Genomic DNA, 21,755 nt, shown 5'->3' with positions numbered 1-21,755 from the left:
TATCACATTGATTGATTTGTGTATATTGGAGAATCCTTGCATTCCTGGGATAAACCCCACTTGATCATGGTGTATGATCCTTTTACTGTGCTATCGGATTCTGTTTGCTAGTATTTTGTTGAGCATTTTTGCATTTAAGTTCATCAGTGGTATTGTCCTGTAGTTTTCTTTTTTTGTGACATCTTTGTCTGGTTTTGGTATCAGGGTGGTGGTGGCCTCATAGAATGAGTTTGGGAGTGTTCCTCCCTGTGCTATATTTTGGAAGAGTTTGAGAAGGATGGGTGTTAGCTCTTCTCTATATCTTTGATAGAATTTGCCTGTGAAGCCATCTGGTCCTGGGCTTTTGTTTGTTGGGAGATTTTTAATCACAGTTTCAATTTCAGTGCTTGTGATTGGTCTGTTTATATTTTGTATTTCCTCCTGGTTCAGTCTTGGAAGGTTGTGCTTTTCTAAGAATTTGTCCATTTCTTCCAGGTTGTCCATTTTATTGGCATATATTTGCTTGTTGTAATCTCTCATGATCCTTTGTATTTCTGCAGTGTCGGTTGTTACTTCTCCTTTTTCATTTCTAATTCTGTTGATTTGAGTCTTCTCCCTTTTTTTCTTGATGAGTATAGCTAGTGGTTTATCAATTTTGTTTATCTTGTCAAAGAACCAGCTTTTAGTTTTACTGATCTTTGCTATTCTTTCCTTCATTTCTTTTTCATTTGTTTCTGATCTGATCTTTATGATTTCTTTCCTTCTGCTAACTTTGGGGTTTTTTTGTTCTTCTTTCTCTAATTGCTTTAAGTGTAAGGTTAAGTTGTTTACTTGAGATTTTTCTTGTTTCTTGAGGTAGGATTGTATTGCTATAAGCTTCCCTCTTAGAACTGCTTTTGCTGAATCCCATAGGTTTTGGGTCATCGTGTTTTCATTGTCATTTGTTTCTAGGTATGTTTTGATTTCCTCTTTGATTTCTTCAGTGATCTCTTAGTTATTTAGTAGTGTACTGTTTAGCCTCCATGTGTTTGTATTTTTTACAGTTTTTTTTTCCTGTAATTGATATGTAGTCTTATAGTATTGTGGTTGGAAAAGTTACTTGATATAATTTCAATTTTCTTAATTTTACCAAGGCTTGATTTGTGACCCAAGATATGATCTATCCTGGAGAATGTTCCATGAGCACTCGAGAAGAAAGTGTATTCTGTTGTTTTTGGATGGAATGTCCTATAAATATCAATTAAGTTCATCTGGCTTACTGTGTCATTTAAAGCTTGTGTTTTCTTATTTACTTTCATTTTGGATGATCTGTCCATTGGTGAAAGTGAGGTGTTAAAGTCCCCTACTATTATTGTGTTACTGTCGATTTCCCCTTTTGTGGCTGTTAGCATTTACCTTATGTATTGAGGTGCTCCTATGTTGGGTGCATATATATTTATAATTGTTATATCTTCTTCTTGGATTGAGACCTTGATCGTTATGTAATGTGCTTCCTTGTCTCTTGTAACATTCTTTAAAGTCTATTTTATCTGATATGAGTATTGCTACTCCAGCTTTCTTTTGATTTCCATTTGCATGGAATATCTTTTTCCATCCCCTCACTTTCAGTCTGTATGTGTCCCTAGGTCTGAAGTGGGTCTCTTGTAGACAGTATATATACGGGTCTTGTTTTTGTATCCATTCAGCCAGTCTATGTCTTTTGGTTGGAGCATTTAATCCATTTACATTTAAGGTAATTATCGATATGTATGTTCCTATTACCATTTTCTTAATTGTTTTGGGTTTGTTTTTGTAGGTCTTTTTCTTCTCTTGTTTCCTGCCTAGAGACATTCCTTTAGTATTTGTTGTAAAGCTGGTTTGGTGGTGCTGAATTCTCTTAACTTTTGCTTGTCTGTAAAGGTTCTAATTTCTCCATTGAATCTGAATGAAATCCTCGTTGGGTAGAGCAATCTTGGTTGTAGGTTTTTCCCTTTCATCACTTTAAATATGCCTGCCACTCCCTTCTGGCTTGCAGAGTTTCTGCTGAAAGATCAGCTGTTAACCTTATGGGTTATTTATGGGTATGTTATTTGTTACTTTTGCCTTGCAGCTTTTAACATGTTTTCTTTGTATGTAATTTTTGATAGTTTGATTAATATGTGTCTTCACATGTTTCTCCTTGGATTTATCCTGTATGGGACTCTCTGCGTTTCCTGGACTTGATTGACTATTTCCTTTTCCATATTAGGGAAGTTTTCAACTATAGTCCCTTCAAATATTTTCTCAGTCCCTTTCTTTTTCTCTTCTTCTTCTGGGACCCCTATAATTCGAATGTTGGTGCGTTTAATGTTGTCCCCGAGGTCTCTAAGACTGTCCTCAGTTCTTTTCATTCTTTTCTCTTTATTCTACTGTGTGGCAGTTATTTCCACTATTTTGTCTTCCAGGTCACTTATCCGTTCTTCTGCCTCAGTTATTCTGCTATTGATTCCTTCTAGAGAATTTTTAATTTCATTTATTGTGTTTTTCATCATTGTTTGTTTGCTCTTTAGTTCTTCTAGGTCCTTGTTAAACCTTTCTTGTATTTGTCCATTCTATTTCCAAGATTTTGGGTTACCTTTACTATCATTACTCTGAATTCTTTTTCAGGTAGACTGTCTATTTCCTCTTCATTTGTTTGGTCTGGTGGGTTTTTACCTTGCTCCTTCATCTGCTGTGTGTGTCTCTGTTTTCTCATTTTGTTTAACTTGCTGTGTTTGGGGTCTCTTTTTCACAGGCTGCAGGTTCGTAGTTCCCATTGCTTTTGGTGTCTGCCCTCAGTGGGTAAGATTGGTTCAGTGGCTTGTGTATGCTTCCTTGTGGAGGGGACTGGTGCCTGTGTTCTGGTGGATGAGTCTGGATCTTGTCTTTCTGGTGGGCAGGACCGCATCTGGTAGTGTGTTTTGGGGTGTCTGTGAACTTAGTATGATTTTAGGCAGCCTCTCTGCTAATGGGTGGTGGTGTGTTTCTGTCTTGCTAGTTGTTTGGGCATCCAGCACTGGAGCTTGCTGGCCGTTGGGTGGAGCTGGGTCTTAGCATTGAGATAGAGATCTCTGGGAAGCTCTTGCTGATTGATATTACATGGGGCCAGGAGGTCTCTGGTGGTCCAATGTCCTGAATTCAGCTCTCCCACCGTAGAGGCTCAGGCCTGACACCAGGCTGGAGCACCAAGACCCTGTCATCCAGAGAGCTCAGAAGAAAAGGGAGAAAAAAAAAGAAAGAAAGAAAAAAGATAAATAAATTAAAAGAAATTATTAAAATACAAAAATAATTTTAAAAAAGAGGAGAGCAACCAAACCAATAAACAAATCCACCAGTGATAACAAGTGCTAAAAACTAAACTAAGATAAACATAAAAATCAGAAACAAATCAGTCACAGACAGCAAACCCAAGTCTACAGTTTCTCCCAAAGTCCACCGCCTCAGTTTTGGGACGATTCGTTGTCTATTCAGGTATTCCATAGATGCAGGGTACATCAAGTTGATTGTTGGGATTTAATCTGCTCCCGAGGCTGCATGGAGAGATTTCCCTTTCTCGTCTTTGTTTGCACAGCTCCTGGGGTTCAGCTTTGGTTTTGGCCCTGTGTCTGTGTGTAGGTCGCCCTCAGGCATCTGTTCCCTGCCCGGACAAGACGGGGTTAAAGCAGCAGCTGATTAGGGCACTCTTGCTCTCTCAGGCCAGGGGGAGGGAGGGGTAGGGTAGTAATAATTGGAATGCGGGTTGAGCCTGTGGTGGCAGAGGCTAGCATTACGTTGCAACAGCCTGAGGCACGCCGTGTGTTCTCCCAGGGAAGTTGATCACGGGACCCTGGCAGTGGCGGGCTGCACAGGCTCCCACGTGGTGGCGGGGGGGAGGTGTGGATAGTGACCTGTGCTTGCACACGGGCTTCTTGGTGGCAGCAGCAGCAGCGTTAGCATTTCATGCCCATCTCTGGGGTCTGAGCTGATCAGCAGCAGCGTTAGCATTTCATGCCCATCTATGGGGTCTGAGCTGATAGACGCGGCTTGTGCCTGTCTCTGGAGCTCGTTTAGGCAGTGCTCTGCCTTCTGTGGGCACATGGGGAAGGAATCCCCTCTCATCACGCACCCTGAAACAATGGTCTCTTGCCTCTTAGGCAGGTCCAGACTTTTTCCTGGACTCCCTCCCGGCTAGCTGTGGTGCACTAGCCCCCTTCAGGCTGTGTTCACCAACCCCAGTCCTTTCCCTGGGATCCGACTGAAGCCCTAGCCTCAGCTCCCAGCCCCCGCCCATCCCCTCCGGGGAGCAGACAAGCCTCTCAGGCTGGTGAGTGCCGGTCGGCACCGATCCTCTGTGCGGGAATCTCTCTGCTTTGCCCTCTGCACGCCTGTTGCTGCGCTCTCCTCCGTGGCTCCGATGCTTTCCCTCAACCCCCTGTCTCCACCAGTGAAGGGGCTTCCTAGCGTGTGGAAACTTTTCCTCCTTCACAGCTCCCTCCCAGAGGTGCAGGTCCCGTCTCTATTCTTTTGTCTGTTTTTTCTTTTTTCTTTTGCCCTACCCAGGTATGTGGGGATTTTCTTGCCTTTTGGGAAGTCTGAGGTCTTCTGCCAGCGTTCAGTTGGTGTTCTGTAGGAGTTGTTCCACATGTAGATGTATTTTTGATGTATTTGTGGGGAGGAAGGTGATCTCCACGGCTTACTCCTCCGCCATCTTGAAGGTCCCCTCCTACCAGACTCTTAAGTTCCTCAAGGGAAATTGGAACAGTCTGCCTACATTTGAATCCACCATTTCCTAGCTCCAAGACTCGGCAAGCCACTTAAACTCGGTTTCCTTATCTGTAAAATGGAGATAATCATTTCTGCCTGGTTTTGATAGTTAAAATTTGTAAAACATTTAAACAATGCCCGGAACATAAGTGTTCAATAAATATGTTATATTAGTAATTTAAAAATAATAACAATCATCATTATTACAATTACCATTAATTATCTCTTTATTCTCAATGTCTAGCGCAAAGCTCAGTATGCAGTAGGCACTCAGTCAATCAAATGGAACTGTGGTTAGTGCATTACCTGTGATTAATCCAGAACTCTGCTGTCCAGTACAATAGCCACCAGCTCTGTGTGGCTTCTGAGCACTTAAAATGTGTTTAGTCCAGATTAAGATGCTCTGTAAGTATAAAATACATACCAGAGGTTGAAGCCTTGGTATAGAAAACAGAAAGTAAAATATCTCATAAATTATATTTTATATTGATTACATGTTGAAATTATATTATTTTGTATCTTTTAGGTTAAGTAAGATATACTCTTAAAAATAATCCTGCCACTTTATTTTCACTTTTTAAAACAAGATTGCAATAGAACTACCATATAATCCAACAATTCCACTTCTGGGTATTTATGCTAAGAAAACAAAAACATTAATTCAGAAAGATATGGGAGGGACTTCCCTGGTGGTAGAGTGGTTAAGAATCCACCTTCCAATGCAGGGGATGCGGTTTCGACCCCTGGTAGGGAAGCTAAGAACCCACGTGCTGTGGGGCAACTAAGCCCGCACACCACAACTACAGAGCCCATGCGCCCTGGAGCCTGCGTACCACAGCTAGAGAGCCCACGCACCGCAATGAAAGATCCCACGGGCCGCAACTAAGCCCTGACACAGCCAAAAATAAAATAAATAAATATTTTTTAAAAAAAAGATATGGGAATTCCCTGGAAGTCCAGTGGTTAGGGCTCCACACTTTCACTGCCGAGGGCTGGGGGTTCCATCCCTGGTTGGGGAACTATGTTCACTGCAGCATTATTTACAATGGCCAAGATATGGAAGCAGCTGAAGTGTCCATTAATAGATTAATGAATAAAGATGTGGAATATATATCTCTTCTGTCTCTGTGTCACATTTTGGTAATTCTTGCAATATTTCAAACTTTTTCATTATTATTTGTTATGGTGATCTGTGATCAGTGATCTTTTGACATTATTATTGTAATTGTTTTTTTGTTTTGTATTTTTTAATTAAGGGATGTACATTGGTTTTTTTAGACACAATGTTGTTGCACACTTAATAGACTACAATATAGTGTAAACATAGCTTTTATATGCACTGGGAAACCAAAAAATTTGTGCCACTCACTTTATTTCAATATTTCCTTTATTGCAGTGGTTTAGAACTGAACCTGAAATATCTCCAAGATATGCCAATATTACTCAGCCATAAAAAAAAGAATGAAATCTTGCCATTTGTGACAACATGGAAGGATCTAGAGGGTATTAGGCTAAGTGAAATAAGTCAGACAAAAAAGACAAATACGGTATGATTTCACTTATATGTGGAATCTAAATAAACAAACAAAACAGAAACAGACTCACAGCTACAGAGAACAAACTGGCATTTGCAGAGGGGAGGTGAGGGGGGGGATGGGCAAAATATGTGATGGGGATTAAGAAGTACAAACTTCTGGTTATAAAATAAATTAGTCCCGGGGATGTACTATACAGCATAAAGAGTATAGTCAATAATACTGTAATAATTTTGTATGGCGACAGATGGTTTCTAGGCATATTATGGTGATCATTTCATAATGTATTTAAATGTCAAATCACTATGTTGTACACCTGAAACTAACATAATATTGCATGTCAATTATACTTCAATAAATGAATATTTAAAAAAATAATAAGATGAGACTGCAAGGAAATTTAAAATTTCACATGTGATTTCATTATATTTCTATTGGACAGCACAGATCTAGAAAGCTCTCAGCCTACCATTAGTGTAGCAAACCTTCATCCAACCTCATTTACTTTCAAATATATAAGCTTTAGGAGTATAGATAATTCATTTAGAACAATGATTCCTTTAGAATCAAAAGTACATCCAGGTGGTTTGTAAAGGATTTTCCTTGCAGGGTTACAAGCTAATGTGTAAAAGTATGTAGAAAGAGAACTAAAGCTTTGGGGGAATTTTCCAGGTTCGCTGTGATCCTGAGATTCAAGAATTGCGTCAGTGGCAGAAGAAACTGCGTGAGGACAAGCACATCCGCCAGCGAGTCGAAATTTTCTGGGCCAAGCAAGAGCAGAAAGGTGAGTTGTTTGATTCACAGCCCTTGGTTTATTCAGAAAAAGCCTGAGTCTTACCCCAGGCTCAAGAAGGAAGCCCTCTGAGGTTTTATAAGGTCCCTATATCTGCACGGGACTCCATTGGGGGTAGGGGAGGTGGCAGCATGTTAAGATTCAGCTTTGGAATGACAATATAATTGACATGGCCATTCCCCTCACTCAGGGACACATTCAGTGTCATCCCATGTCTGCAGGTCTCTTTTTTTAGCTGCAAGACAACAAGAATAACTCATCATTTTGGAGTCACAGTGCCCATCAATGTGATGGGTAGTTTTTCTTCTAAGCTGTTGATTGTGTGTCTGAACTCAAGCGGTGTTTTATGCCATCCTCTCCCCTTTTCTGAGAAATTAAACACATACACACATTGAAGTATTAAGAATAAGAGAACAAGCACCCATCACCTGTCATGTGCAAGTGTCACAATTTTGTCCTATTTGCTTCCCTTCTTAATTTTTAAACTTTAAGTTACTACATATTCGTGGTAGGAAAATTAGACAAACAAAAAACAAAAGGGGGGTGAAAATCAGAAATCTCACCACTGTTAAAATTTTGGTGCACATCCTGCTATACATTTTCAGTACAAAAAGATGCAAAAAAATATATATTCATATATTATTAAAAATGGGTTTTTACATTCTGTTACAAGTACATCTGTATATTCTGTTATATCATCTACCCTGTCACTAAACATACTCAGAACATCATTCGGTCAGCACTAGAGAGTGGCATCATGACTTTTTTTTTTTTGGCTGCATTGGGTCTTCGTTGCTGTGCGCGGGCTTTCTCTGATTGTGGCGAGCGGGGGCTGCTCTTCATTGCGGTGCATGGGCTCTAGACGCGCGGGCTTCAGTAATTGTGGCACATGGGCGTAGTAGTTGTGGCTTGCAGGCTCTAGAGCACAGGCTCAGTAGTTGTGGTGCACGGACTTAGTTGCTCTGCGGCATGTGGGATCTTCCCGGACCGGGGCTCGAACCTGCGTCCCCTGCATTGGCAGGTGGGTTCTTAACCACTGCGCCACCAGGGAAGCCCCATCATGACGTTTAATGGCTGTGTGGTATGAATTTAGCATCACTTATTTAACCAACAACATGGAATGAGATTCATGGTATATTAACAAGTGGAAAAACGTTGCAGAACCATAAATTTTCATTCATATTAAAAATATATACAGGGAAACAGAGAGATGTCTAAACAGCCTGGAAGAATACTTTAATGGTAGTTTCCTTTAGGAATTAGGACTAGGGGGAATCTTGCACTGTTGGAATCTTTTAAATAAGTGCAGTACTTTACAATTATGAAAACCAATGGAGAAAAAATGATCATAGCTACCTCGGCAGCCTACAGGCCATCACACTCCCACCATCCGTGCTCTGACCTCCCCGCCCTCCCCGTCCCTGTCCGCCTTCACTAGGCTGCAGCTCCTCCAGTCTCTCTTGTTCTGCCATATGCCAATGCCTTCCTCACCTCTGGGACTCTGCACTTTCTATTCCTTTCCTGCCAGATCATCCTTTCCCAGCTCCTGTATGGCCATTTCTTCTCACCCTCCAGGCCTGGGGACATTACCGCCTCTGAGGGGCCTTCCCAGGTTGCCCTGCCTAAAGGGAAAAGGAAAAATATTGAGCAATCTCAGCGTGGTGGAGTCTAAACAAAAGTTTTCTTTTTTGCCCAGAAACTGTCTTCAACCCTGTTCTCTCGAATCTCTTTCCAGTTCCTGCTTGGCATATTGGTTAGATTTCATGTCTTTTAAGTATGTTCTGATTTCATAAAGTCCAGTCTACTTAAAAATCTCAATCTCAGATCCAATTTAATGCTTACTCACCCGCCTCTGCTCTGCCTCATTGGGGTTGGGAGTGGGGGAAAGAATTGTCTGCTCTTTCACACGTCCACCCGTTCCTCTTCAAAGCCACTTGCTCCTTCGGTGGGTTTGGGTGGGAGGGAGGCAGATCCAAGGGGCATCTTCTCTGCACTCCCTGTTGTGACCCTCTCTTGGCTGCTGCCGCTTCTCTGGCTGAGACTGCTTGGCCACCCATGTCTTGTGGGCAGGCATCCCCTTGCTGGCTCACTGACTCCTGTGTTTCATATGAGCTCTTCCTCAGGGGAGACAACACGTGGCAGAACCCCCTGTACGGATCTGGCTCTGCCTCTCCCTTTTCTAGCACCACCCGGACCCCACCTCTGCCAGTCCACTCCCAGCCTTTTGCTCCTGGGGTCTCCTTACCCAGTGGCCAGCCCTCTCGGGTGGGGCAATGGAAAGATAGTTCAGGTTACCTCCCAGCGTCCACCTGACGCAGAAGAAACCAGCGGTGGACACGCAGACTTCTCCACTGCCCCACCCCAGCGTGTCTCCCCAGTTCACACTGAATCTGCTCTAACAGGCACAGTAGAATGAAGTGTAATGTAAATCTGCCCTTAAAGGAGATGACAGATAATGAAGCACCCCCATTCTTTTTGAGTTGTTCTCTTGGCTCTTCCCTCCCTTGTCTTAGGGCTTGGGTGGTGGAAGCACCCACTCTTGTCTAAGAGAAGAGAGAAAAGCAAGCACTCTCCTTTAGGACAGATTCTCAATCTTTTTGGACTGTGAACCAGTAAGAAATAGTTTTATGTCACAATTTAGTACATATGAATGTACAGATGGTTTCATATATACCTAGCTAAAACAAAAGTTTTATAAAAAAATTACCTTATATGTAATACCCTTTGGTATTTTCTAGTCTTTTGAGTTTTTAATTTTGTTAATGCTGGACATGACTCAGTAAATTTATTTCATGGCCCACTAATGTGTCTTGGCCCATGGTTTGAAGCACACTGCATTGATTCACTACTCCACAGCTCCTACAGTTTCTTCTCCCCCTTTCCTACCCGTAGTCATCGGCTTAAGTAATGGTTAGGCCCCTTCTTCATAAACAGTTGTTCTCAATATTGGCTGCATATTTGAATCACCTCAGGAGCTTTCTAAAAATACTAATGCTATTGACTGAAAACCCTAGAAGCAATGAGCATTCCTAGTGCCCAGATCTTGGTTTCTAAGTACCCCTCATTCTAAATGGAATTAGGTTGGGTTTTTGTTTTGTTTTGTTTTGTTTGAGAAATGGTCGATTCCAGGGCTGGGGCAAGGAAAGTAGAAGAGCTTAGAATGTCTTTTGCCAGAAAATAAAGAAGCCTTAAAAAATTGATGGGAACATGGGAAAAGAATACAGGCTCCAGCTTGAAGGGAGTCTCACTGGGCAAATCTGGGACAATTTAAGCATCAAAATTAACATCAGAATTTAAGCATGAAAATCAACAGTGACTGTAATGAACTCATTGACTAAAAAAAAAAAAATCCAAATGTCCATATGGATACCAAATAAAGAAACAAATAAACAAATAAATGTGAGAGAAGAGGAAGCTTTTCTCCCACATTAGAATGCCAACTAATACATTTAGCAGTATAATGAAATTTAAGTCACCATTTTATAACCATGTTAGTGAATTAATTGGCTCAGGCAACAATCATCAATAGATGCTAAACCACTGAGTGAACGTTTGATGAGGAACATGATATTCATAGTCTGAAAATATCTCTTCACAAGGCAGAGTCTTTAACACAGAGGGGAAAATAGTAACTTTGCATGAGAGAAGCCTGGCAGAGCCGCCTTAACCAAGTGTTGGAGATTAATGTCACCAATAACGGGACAGACTGACATCACATGCCTTCTGGTATGATGTACTGAGGAAGACACACATCACAGACGCTTATGCACAACTCCTGTAAAAAATGCACAACTTGAATCTAATCATGAGGAAACATCAGATCTACCCAAATTGAGGAAACACTCCAAAATAACTGATTTGGACTCTTCAAAAATGCCAGTGTCAAGGAAGCCAAAAAGATTAAAGGAGACCAAAGAGATGTGACAGCTGAATGCTGTGCATGACCTTAGATTGAATCTCGGATGGGGAAAAATGCTATAAAAGACATTATTGAGACAGTTAACAAACTTTGAGTATGGGCTTTATATTAGACAGTGGTATGTAGCACTATTAAGTTTCCTGATTTTGATCAATGTTCTTGGGCTATATCAGAAACCTCTTCATTCTTAAGATGCATGATGAAGGTTTTAGGGATCAAGGGATATGATATGCAGCTTAATCCCCAATGATTCAGAAAAATATGATTTATAAAACATGCACACATATATATATATACACACACAGAGAAAATGATCAAGTATAAACAATGGCGAATCTGAGAGTTCTTTGGATGACTATTGCAACTTTTCTGTAAATTCAAAATTACAAGATAAAAAAATACCAGTGCCTCATCTCCAGAAATTCCAACTTGATGGGGATGGGCCCTGGGCGTCCATGTTACTGTTAAGTTTCCCCAGTTCTAATGGTCAGCCAGAGTTGCGACCCTAAGGATGTGCTAGATCCCCAGGGGTTTGTGTTCTCTTTAAAATGTAGAGTCCTCTAGGCCCGAGTGTCCTACTGATGCATGATTGTACTTCCGTTATTTGCTGACTTTGCAGTTACATGCCTTCCTCACTAAAGTGTAAGCTCCATGCGGATGAAGGCCTCGTCCTCATGCAGTGCTGGCACAAAGTGAGCACCAAATAAATTTTGGTTGAATGAATGAACGAGGGAATAAATGAATGGATGGAGTTCTGAGGCTTGTATGAGTCCACATACAGACAGAGCCTGGTACAGAGCAGGAGCTCATCAAATTGGCGGTCTTGGTGTCCCTTGTTAAGAAGCAATTTGAGCTGTAACTGTTTGGCAGGCTTGTCTGTGTACAGCTGCAGGTTCATTTCACTTAAAATTGGAAGACAATCAGGGCTGTAATCAGTTTAAAGGTCAGGAAAAGTGCAGCATGCCTATTTATTTCTGTTGTTACTTATTTTTTTGAGTTGATTTGCCGTTGGTTCGCTGATTGGTTTGGCTTGCTGTGTAGAAGGGAGCGCAGACTGGATTTAACTCTGTGATCCAGCTAGCAGTGGAGGGCAAAGTGAAAGAGGTCCCACCTCGGCCACCTGCTGCCCATGTCCCTTGCTGCCTTTCCACCTTCTGAGGGTTCCAGAAGGAACAGTGCTTTCCAGAAAAGATGAGGTTTTCAGTAAATGCCCCAATGTGAACTCAGGGGTAAATTTCCCATTTATGATGAGACTGTGAAATGGTCTTCAGGAAAAACGTCAGTTCTAAACACCATTCCCAGATCTGTGGTCAGTTTGGAAAGAAGTCAATACAGCACAGCTGGTAAAGGACTGGGCTTTCGAGTTGACCAGAGTTGCCCTTGGAGTCCTTTTACTTTTATCTGTGTGACCGTGATCTAGTTAACTTCATTGAGCCTCAGTATTCCCATGTGCAAAATGGGAATAATAATAGTCCTGTCTCATACAGTTGTTAAAGGATTGCAAGAGACGGTCTTTGGAATAAGTCCTGGCACATAGTTCCCATACATGTTGGTTATTGTCGTTATTAAAATATCTCTGTGCTTCAAACAATTTTGTATTGATTTCCTCCACTAGACTCTTAAGTTCCATGGGGTTCCATGTGGGGACTGTGTGTCTTATTCATCTTGATGTCCCCACACCTAGCACAGAGCCTGGTATAGAGCAGGCAGTCTGTACATATTTGGTGGATGCAGCTCTGGGTTTCATTTTGTAGATGAATAAGTTAGGCCCTGGAAGGTCGAGGGCTTGCCAAGGTCACACAGCCGAGGAGGGCCTAGGGCTGGGGCGCAGGCATGCCCTTTCTCTGTCCCGTGTTCTGACACATATGGGAGGAGAGTTGCAGAGAGACAAGACACTCTTTTGGATTCTACCATCAGACCCAAACCTCTCAGGAATCCTCCTGAACATGACATACGGCTTGTCCAATTTCTTATGACCTATGGTTTCGTGCTGTTGGTGTTTGCATTGGCTGAAGCCCTCGGGTAAGGGCTGAATTGCCAGGAGCAGGGTACAACGTGCTGCCCATCAAGTGAAGTAGAACTTTTTGTCCCCTTCAGGGGTCACCAAGCTGAATCATTTTGTTAAGTTCATGTATGGAGTTACTTCCTGTTTTAAACCTTATGAATCTGGGTACTGTAGCGGTTTCAAAAATCAATCCCCCCCAGCCAAGGTGACACTGTAATTAGACCCCAAAGAGCTCTGATGAAGCAATTTGAAAATTAATAGTAAACACATGTAGTTCTCCTTTAGATTTGCGATAAAGAAAAAAAATGGAGTGATTGCAAATAAAAATGGGTTTCACCTTCATGTAAGAAAACTGCAAACTCATCCATGTACAAATCCAGCAAACAAACATAATATAATTGTTTAGTCAATGCCATTTTATCCATATCGTGCTCTGGTATTTATAGTATGAATGAATTTTGCCAAGTTCATTCCTTGGAGCAACCTTGGTGCAGACAGGAGGTCTGAGGGAGAGAAGCATCAGCTGTCAGGGTAGGACCATGGTCATTTATAGCCTGTCTCATGTTACACTGAGCCAGAGGCCGTCCTGAACAGGACTTTCCTCTAGGACAGAAACAGTGTGAAGTTATCCTGAAGTCTCTATCCATTGGGACAGTTGCAGGAATTATTTTTAAAAACATGTGTGACAAGAATTACAGCTAATATAATCCAAAAGAAGATGCCAGAGTCATTTTTGAGATGTGGTCAAAAATCCCTTCTTGATTAATAGCATATTTTTAGCTTCATATAACTGGTAATTGTTTTCAAATGTGCTTTGTAACTGACTATTCATATTTTATTTGGAAATCTAGTGTGAGTAAGGAGAAAGAAAACATAGAAACTGTTCCCATAACATCAGATTACATTTATTATATATACTACATCAGATTACATATATATATATATATATACACAACATCAGATTGCAATTTTTAAATGTGTGTGTATATTGTATATTTGTGTAAATACTCTTTTTTTTTAATATATTTATTTATTTTTGGCTGCGTTGGGTCTTTGTTGCTGTGCGCGGGCTTTCTCTAGTTGCAGGGAGTGGGGGCTACTCTTCATTGCGGTGCGCGGGCTTCTCATTGCGGTGGCGTCTCTCGTTGTGGAGCACGGGTTCTAGGCGCGCGGGCTTCAGTAGTTGTGGCAGGTGGGCTTAGTAGTTTTGGCTCGCGGGCTCTAGAGCTCGGGCTCAGTAGTTGTGGCGCACGGGCTTAGTTGCTCCGCGGCATGTGGGATCTTCCTGGGCCAGGGCTCAAACCCGTGTCCCCTGCATTGGCAGGAGGATTCTTAACCGCTGCGCCACCAGGGAAGTCCCTGTAAATACTCTTTGAATGACTTTATCACTTCTTGATATTTTAAAGAAAAGGGTGGGGGAGGCTGACCTGTCAAAGGAGATAGATTGTTTACTTTTGTTTGCTCACCTGTTTGTTCCCTACCTCAGTCCAAGAGTAGTTTGTAGTTGCTTACAGAAACACATATAATATAACATTTTTAGGTAAATGTGGTAATTGGATTAAGGAAAAATTAAGAGTAGAGAAAATAGAAAGCCATTGAATGCAGTAAGCAAAATACTTACTCCAAGGCCTATACTTGCTAGAGATTTCTTAGGGACAAAGTAAAGAGGGAAATAAGGCCTGTTGCATAATTCATAGTGTCCATAAGGAAAAAGACAGTCCGGCTGTTCAGGAAATACTGGGCCCTTCCCTAATACATTATGCAATGTGAATAATAACCTCAAAAATGTTCCTACAATAAATAGAAATGTGGCTCTGAGCTTCCTAGAAGCCATAGCAATGAAGGAAATAGGATCATTACATTGTTTGTTGCCTTCAAATTTCAAAAAGTTTCTTGGAAGCACTAATTACTGGAGCTGATTTTTCTCTCGTAAAGAAGACACTGTAACGTAGTGAACATCAATCTTCCTTTCCCTTAATCAGTTTCTTAGAAGGGCATTTGCTTCTGGAGGGAAAAGATAAAAGCCTGGGGTAGAGGTGGGATAGAAACCAGAGAAATTTCTTTCCTTGATTTTTTTTTTTCCTTGATTTTAAATCTAGTATTTTAAGTTTAGATTGTAATGACAAATCTTAACTATTAGGATTGGGTTTTAAGGATATTCTTAAAATAAGCACCTTATCTTGGCCATACCACCTGATTGTGACCTTAGGATGCTGCTGGAACTTAGCTCTTAGAGCAGAGAAGCCTGTCCGGAGCTCAGGAGTAGCCGTGAGTTAGCGAGCATGTACCGCGTGCCAGGCCCTGTGTTTCCATGTAACCTTCATACCTGCTCTCCCAGAGAGAAGATATTCTCTCCATTGTACAGATGAGGAAACTGGAGCTGGGAGGTTACTTGACTCACACAGGTCACACAGCCAGGAAGGCCAGAGACCAGGGATTTGAACCCAGGTCTGCCTGATGCCGGGGAACCTCTAGTCATCTCCTGCCATGGTGTCCAGTTACCTTAAGCTGTGGGTCCAGTAAGGCTCGTTGACCCCTTGCAAAGCTTCCCATCCGGGTACCAGGAGCCCCAGGCTGGACAGTGGGCAGCGTCTGGCCATGCCTCCTGCCCTGCACACTAGCCGAAATGACCACAGGCCACCAGAATAAGGGAGGTTTGAGGGTAGGAGAGTCTGGGTCCTCAATCCGAAGGCTGCAGGATCTATAACCATGTTTCTGGGAGGCATTTCCATCAGAGCAGGAAGCCAGGGGTGAGTGGATAAGGATGAGGACGTTTTTCTCTCCCTCCTTCCAAACTCCCTGCCCATCTACAGATGAGGAGCAGTGAAGGGCTTGGCCCCAAAAGAGGGCACCCAGGTGCAGAGAACACTGTAGCCGACGGCTCAGGAGGTGGGTTCTGGCATTAAGTGTGACCCTTTGTGACTAACAAACATAATCTATCATATAAGGGCAAATTTTCAGTAACATTTTCCAGAGACAACCACTGTTTAGTATGTCAGCTCATAGAGCTTCTTCATCTGCCTATTAATACATAAGTATATATACACACACATATTTATAAACATGAACCGTATTATATATAGTATACTGTAACTTGCTTTTCTCTTCACTTGGCAATATATCATTGACATCTCTTCATGCCACATATACAGAGATCTATCTCATTATTTTTTGTGGTTCCATAAAAATGATAGATCTGTATCATACTTTTTAAAAACAAATCCCAATGAATGGATATTTGGCTTGTATTACGAATAATGCATCCACAGACATTCTGTAGGTATATTCTTGCTTACTTACAGAAAGTATTCCTATAGGATAAATTCCTAGAAGTGGAATTGCTGGGTCAAAGGATATAAATATATTAAGTTTAGAAAGTGATCACCATACTGTCATCCAAAAACATTGCACCAGTTTATACTTAATGCCACCAAGTCACTTCGGAACTTTTGATGGGTGATGTAATCTTTGTGCTTCATTTTCCCTACTTTTAAAATGAGAATGATTATGCCTCAGGGATAATTCTAAATGAGGTCATTGCTTTGATATTACCATGCCTCTTTAAGAAGAAATATACTATCTGGAAATCTAAGGTGTCATTTTCATTTTAACTTTTTCTCTCATATCTCCCCAAACTTTAGTTCCTTCTCCATTTTAACCTGCAGAAGAAATAAAAATTTGATTAAAAGAAATCTAGTGACTTCATGCCTTGATATTACTTTCATCAGTTCTATTTTTAAGACTCACCAGTGGGTGGGGATGTTAGGATGACATCAACTTTCATACATATCTTTATTTTATTTTATTTTATTTATTTATTTAGGCTGAACTGGGTCTTCGTTGCTGTGCGTGGGCTTTCTCTAGTTGCAGCGAGCTGGAGCTACTCTTCGTTGCGGTGTGTGGGCTTCTCATTGTGGTGGCTTCTCCTTGCAGAGCACGGGCTCTAGGCGCGCGGGCTTCAGTAGTTGTGGCATGCAGGCTCAGTAGTTGTGGCTCGCGGGCTCTAGAGCTCAGATTCGGTAGTTGTGGCGCATGGGCTTAGGTGCTATGCGGCATGTGGGATCTTCCCGGACCAGGGCTCGAACCCGTGTTCCCTGCATTGGCAGGCAGACTCTTAACCACTGCGCCACCGGGGAAGTCCCATACATGTCTTTTCATTTAAAAGTTGCAAAAGTGCACAACTAGGATGTGCCTTCTGTTGAAATGCTCGAAGATCCCCTACTATTCTACCGAAATGAAAAGTAAAATAAAAAACGATTTCCTTTATGAACTGGTCTGCCCCCAAAGTTCAAATCCCCAATTTAAGATTATGTAAATGGATGCTTCCAACCATTAGTTTCATTCCATCATCTGACCGTTTAGCATCCTTCTTTGCCATTATAGAAAGCAGAATGCTTTTGTAGGATTTAGGTAAATCCACAAATGTCTGGAAGGCTCACGGCACCGGATTGGATTAAGTTTCCCATTTATCAGCTGTATAACCTTGTGGTGGTTGCTTAATCTCTCTGTGACTCAGTTTGTATGGCAATAAAATGGAAACACTCATGTTAGTAACCACCCCATAGGGTTTTTGTAAGGATTAAATGAATCGGAATAGTGTCTGGCTGAAAAAACAAAGTGATCACTAAATAACTATTATTAGTAATGTAAATGCTCAACATATGGCTAATATACATTGTTATTAAGAATATGGGGGGCTTCCCTGGTGGTGCAGTGGTTAAGAATCTGCCTGCCAATGCAGGGAACACGGGTTCGAGCCCTGGTCCGGGAAGATCCCACATGCTGCGGAGCAGTTAAGCCCGTGTGCCACAACTACTGAGTCTGAGCTCTAGAGCCCACGAGCCACAACTACTGAGCCTGCATGCCACAACTACTGAAGCCCGCGCGCCTAGAGCCCGTGCTCTGCAAGGAGAAGCCCCTGCAATGAGAAGCCCACACACCGCGACGAAGAGTAGCCCCAGCTCGCTGCAACTAGAGAAAGCCCGCGCACAGCAACAAAGACCCAGTTCAGCCTAAATAAATAAAATAAATAAATAATAAAATTAAAAAAAAACAAAAAAAAGAATATGGGCTCTGGGATCTGAATGAACCGAGTCCTGCCTCCTACCATCAGTGGTCAGGGCAAGGCACTCATCCTCTTGAAGCCGTTTTCTCCTCTGTTATGTGGGGACAGTTAGGGCCCATCCCAGAGGGCTCCTGTGAGGATTAAATAATATTAAATACCATGTATCCTATTAAATGATCCTTGGCACAAAGTGAGTGATCAATAACTGGTGACTGATTTTAGTAATATTTTTTAAACTGTCAAGAAAAACAAAAACAAAATGTACGCCAGGTAATTTACCTGCAGCAGTGGTTCTCACTCCTGGATGCAGGTTAGAATCCCCTGGGGGAAATTTACAGGGATGTGTCAGGCCAGAGGCCAGAGAAAGGGATTACATGTGTTTATTCTTAGTAGTGGATTTGTTGTAACCACATCAGCAAAATCCTGATACTATGGATTACCTGCAAGATTCCAGTAATAGCTTTGGATTCAAAATCTTCCTTTGCAAGGGTTCTTCTCACTAATGCAATATCATCTGGATTAAAATTCAGGGGATCTGAGTTCCTGGCCCAACTCTGCAATTTACCAGCTAGATGGGCCTTGCTCTCTTCTTTGAAAAGTGGAAGAAGTGAGCCAGGAAATCTATAAAACAGGAAATCTGATAGGTGTTTGCTGTAGAATCTCCTGCCTCCTGGGCAAAGAGGCCTATTGTTGGGCAAATCCAAACCTTGGAAAACTATTGCTTTTGTCTTGGTGGTGGTTGTTGGATTTGGGAGTTTGGTCTCAAGATCGAAGGCAAAAGCAATAGATGGGGAACATTCTGTGCTTTGCTGGAGAGAGTGGGGTGAGATAGTGAGAGCCAGAGAGTAACTGGGGAGGGGAGAAGAGGGAAGGGTAGCCTGGGTATTTGGCACTTTAGGAGAATTTTGGGGGGAAGAGTAGGGATGTTTAAAGGCAGTTTCTCTTTGGTCATATATTTGAGGAGTGGGAAGCATATTTCCTAGATTGAGGGCTTTCCTATCACCACACCTGGGTCTGTCACACCCAGGGGTGACTTTCTGAATGAAAATGGAGCTTACAGAGGAAGGGTGATGGGAAATCTCTCCTGCCATGGTGTGCAGCCTGCAGGACAGCGTTACCTCTATCCTTAGCTGCCACCCCTGGGTGTCTGCAGAGATCCACGGTCCTTATGAAAGCCTCATGAGTGCCTACCACGTACCTTAAATATATTATTATATCTTTAATCTTCACAACAAATGGAATGAGCATAAACTATTATCACCCCTATCTTTCAGGAGAGGAAACTGTCTCAGAGGTTAAGTCACTTGGTTTTGGTCAACAGCTGCTAAAGAGCAGAGCTGAGGACATTTACAACTTTCCACAACATCATACTGCCTTGCTGTTCTCACACCCTTCCTTTCCACCAGTCCATGAATGGGTAGGCTGTGGGAGAGGTCTGGAATCCATGCTCTCAAAAGTGCAACAGAAGTTCAATGCAGAAACGAAGGTCACACCATAAAAAGCAATGAAGGACTGATACATGCTCGAACGTGGACGAACCTTGAAAACTGAAAAACTTGAAAGCTTGCTAAGTGCAAGAAGACAGACACAAAAGACCACATATTATATGATTCCATTTATGTGAAATGTCCCCTATAGGAAAGTCTATAGAGATAGAAAGTAGATTAGTGCTTGCCTAGGGCCAGGAGGCTGAGGGAATGGTCGTGATAGCTAAAAGGTATGGGGATTCTTTGGGCGATAATGAAGATGTTGTAAAATTGATCGTGGTGTCGGTTGCACCTGTCTGTGAATATACTAAAAACCATTGAATTGCGTACTTTAAATGAGTGAATTGTATGTTATGTGAGTTATATTTTCATAAATCTGTTACATAAAATAAAAATGAAGGCACAGACTACCTCACATCCATAAAGATGGATACTATCAAAAAATAGAAAATAACAAGTATTGGTGAGGATGTGGAAGAATTGGACCCATTATGCATTGTTAGTGGGAATGTAAAATGATGCAGATAAAGGGTTCCTTAATAAATTTTTTTTTTTTTTTTTTTTTTTTTTTTTGCGGTACGCGGGCCTCTCACTGTTGTGGCCTCTCCCGTTGCGGAGCACAGGCTCCGGACGCGCAGGCTCAGCAGCCATGGCTCACGGGCCCAGCCGCTCCGGCACGTGGGATCTTCCCAGACCGGGGCACGAACCCGTGTCCCCTGCATCGGCAGGCGGACTCTCAACCACTGCGCCACCAGGGAAGCCCCTTAATAAATTTTTAATTGGAATTACCATATGATCCAGCAATTCCAGTTTGGGGTAAATACAAGAAAGAGAGCAGAGACTCAATGAGATGTTTGTATACATATGTTAATGGTAGCATTATTCACGGTAGCCAAAAGGTAGAAGTAACCCAAGTGTCCATCAGTGGATGAATAGATAAGAGATATGTGGTATGTCCATACAATAGAATATTATTCAGCCTTAAGAAGGAAGTTCTGACACATGCCATAATGTGGATGAACCCTGAGGACATTATGCTGAGTGAAATAAGCCAGTCACAAAAAGGCAAATACTGTATGATTCCACTTAAATGAGATACTTAGAATATAGTGGTTGCCACGGGCTGGGAGGAGGGGAGAATGGGGAGTTCTTGTTTAATGGGTACAGAGTTTCTGTTTTGCGAGATGAAAAGAGTTCCAGAGATGGATGGTGGTGGTGGTTGCACAATATGAATGTACTTAATACCGCTGAATTGTGCACTTTAAAATGGTTAAGATGGTAAATTTTATATTATGTGTATTTTACCACAATAAAAAAAATTAGGAGGAAAAACAATGAAGGCACAGACCCCAAATTACCTCATGGATCGCTCCCTTACCTCCATCAGGCTCTGCTTAATGTCATCTTCTCAGTGTGCCCTCCCTGACCCCCCGACCCCCATCCCTCTGCCCTGCTTGTCCCCAACTAGCATGTTATCTACAGGGTGATTCAAAAAGAACTGACTGGGCTTCCCTGGTGGTGCAGTGGTTAAGAATCTGCCTGCCAATGCAGGGAACACGGGTTCGAGCCCTGGTCTGGGAAGATCCCACATGCTGTGGAGCAACTAAGCCCGTGAGCCACAGCTACTGAGCCTGCGCGTCTGGAGCCTGTGCTCCGCAGCAAGAGAGGCCACGACAGTGAGAGGCCCGCACACCGCAATGAAGAGTGGCCCCCGCTTGCCACAACTAGAGAAAGCCCTCACACAGAAACGAAGACCCAACACCGCCAAAAATAAATTAATTAATTAATTAAAAAAAAAAGTGGAAGTGTAGCAGTTACATAATAAGAATATAATATCTTTTAAAAAAAAAAAAAGAACTGACTGCTTCCAAACTTTTGTTACAACATGCATGGGCACAGATTAAGAACTTGGTGTCGGTGCCAATTCTTCTTTGCAGCTTTGGAGAAATAGAGAAATGTGTGATTGCCCTTCAACCCTGGCTGCAATAGAGAATCTGGGACAATGCCAGCTCCAGGATGGCTGGGTGCCCCGTGTCCTCTGTTTGTTCCGGTGGCTACATGTAGAAGATCTGTTATGTTGTAATTGCTATGTTAGTTCCTTAACAAATTGTCTTTGACTATGTGATGTATTTAATTGTATTTAGTCACCGATTAATAATTATTTAAGTTTTTAATTCTTTTGAATTGCCCAGGATTTTAATGATTTATTTTGTTTATTGTTTGTGTGACTGC

At 42.0% G+C, this 21,755-nt stretch overlaps 1 protein-coding gene across 1 annotated transcript in view; it reads left to right on the top strand.

Annotated features, from left to right (window-relative positions):
- Positions 1-21,755, top strand: part of IQCK (IQ motif containing K) — a 125,704-nt gene that overhangs the window by 86,418 nt on the left and 17,531 nt on the right. The window contains exon 8 of the mRNA XM_067706500.1: positions 6,927-7,038. Within this exon, the coding sequence (XP_067562601.1) occupies positions 6,927-7,038 (112 nt within the window). The remainder of the gene's footprint in view (positions 1-6,926; positions 7,039-21,755) is intronic.

Source organism: Pseudorca crassidens, chromosome 15 (genome assembly GCF_039906515.1).
Source record: "Pseudorca crassidens isolate mPseCra1 chromosome 15, mPseCra1.hap1, whole genome shotgun sequence".
Lineage (NCBI taxonomy): Eukaryota > Metazoa > Chordata > Mammalia > Artiodactyla > Delphinidae > Pseudorca > Pseudorca crassidens.
This window is presented reverse-complemented; position numbering and strand designations above follow the sequence as displayed.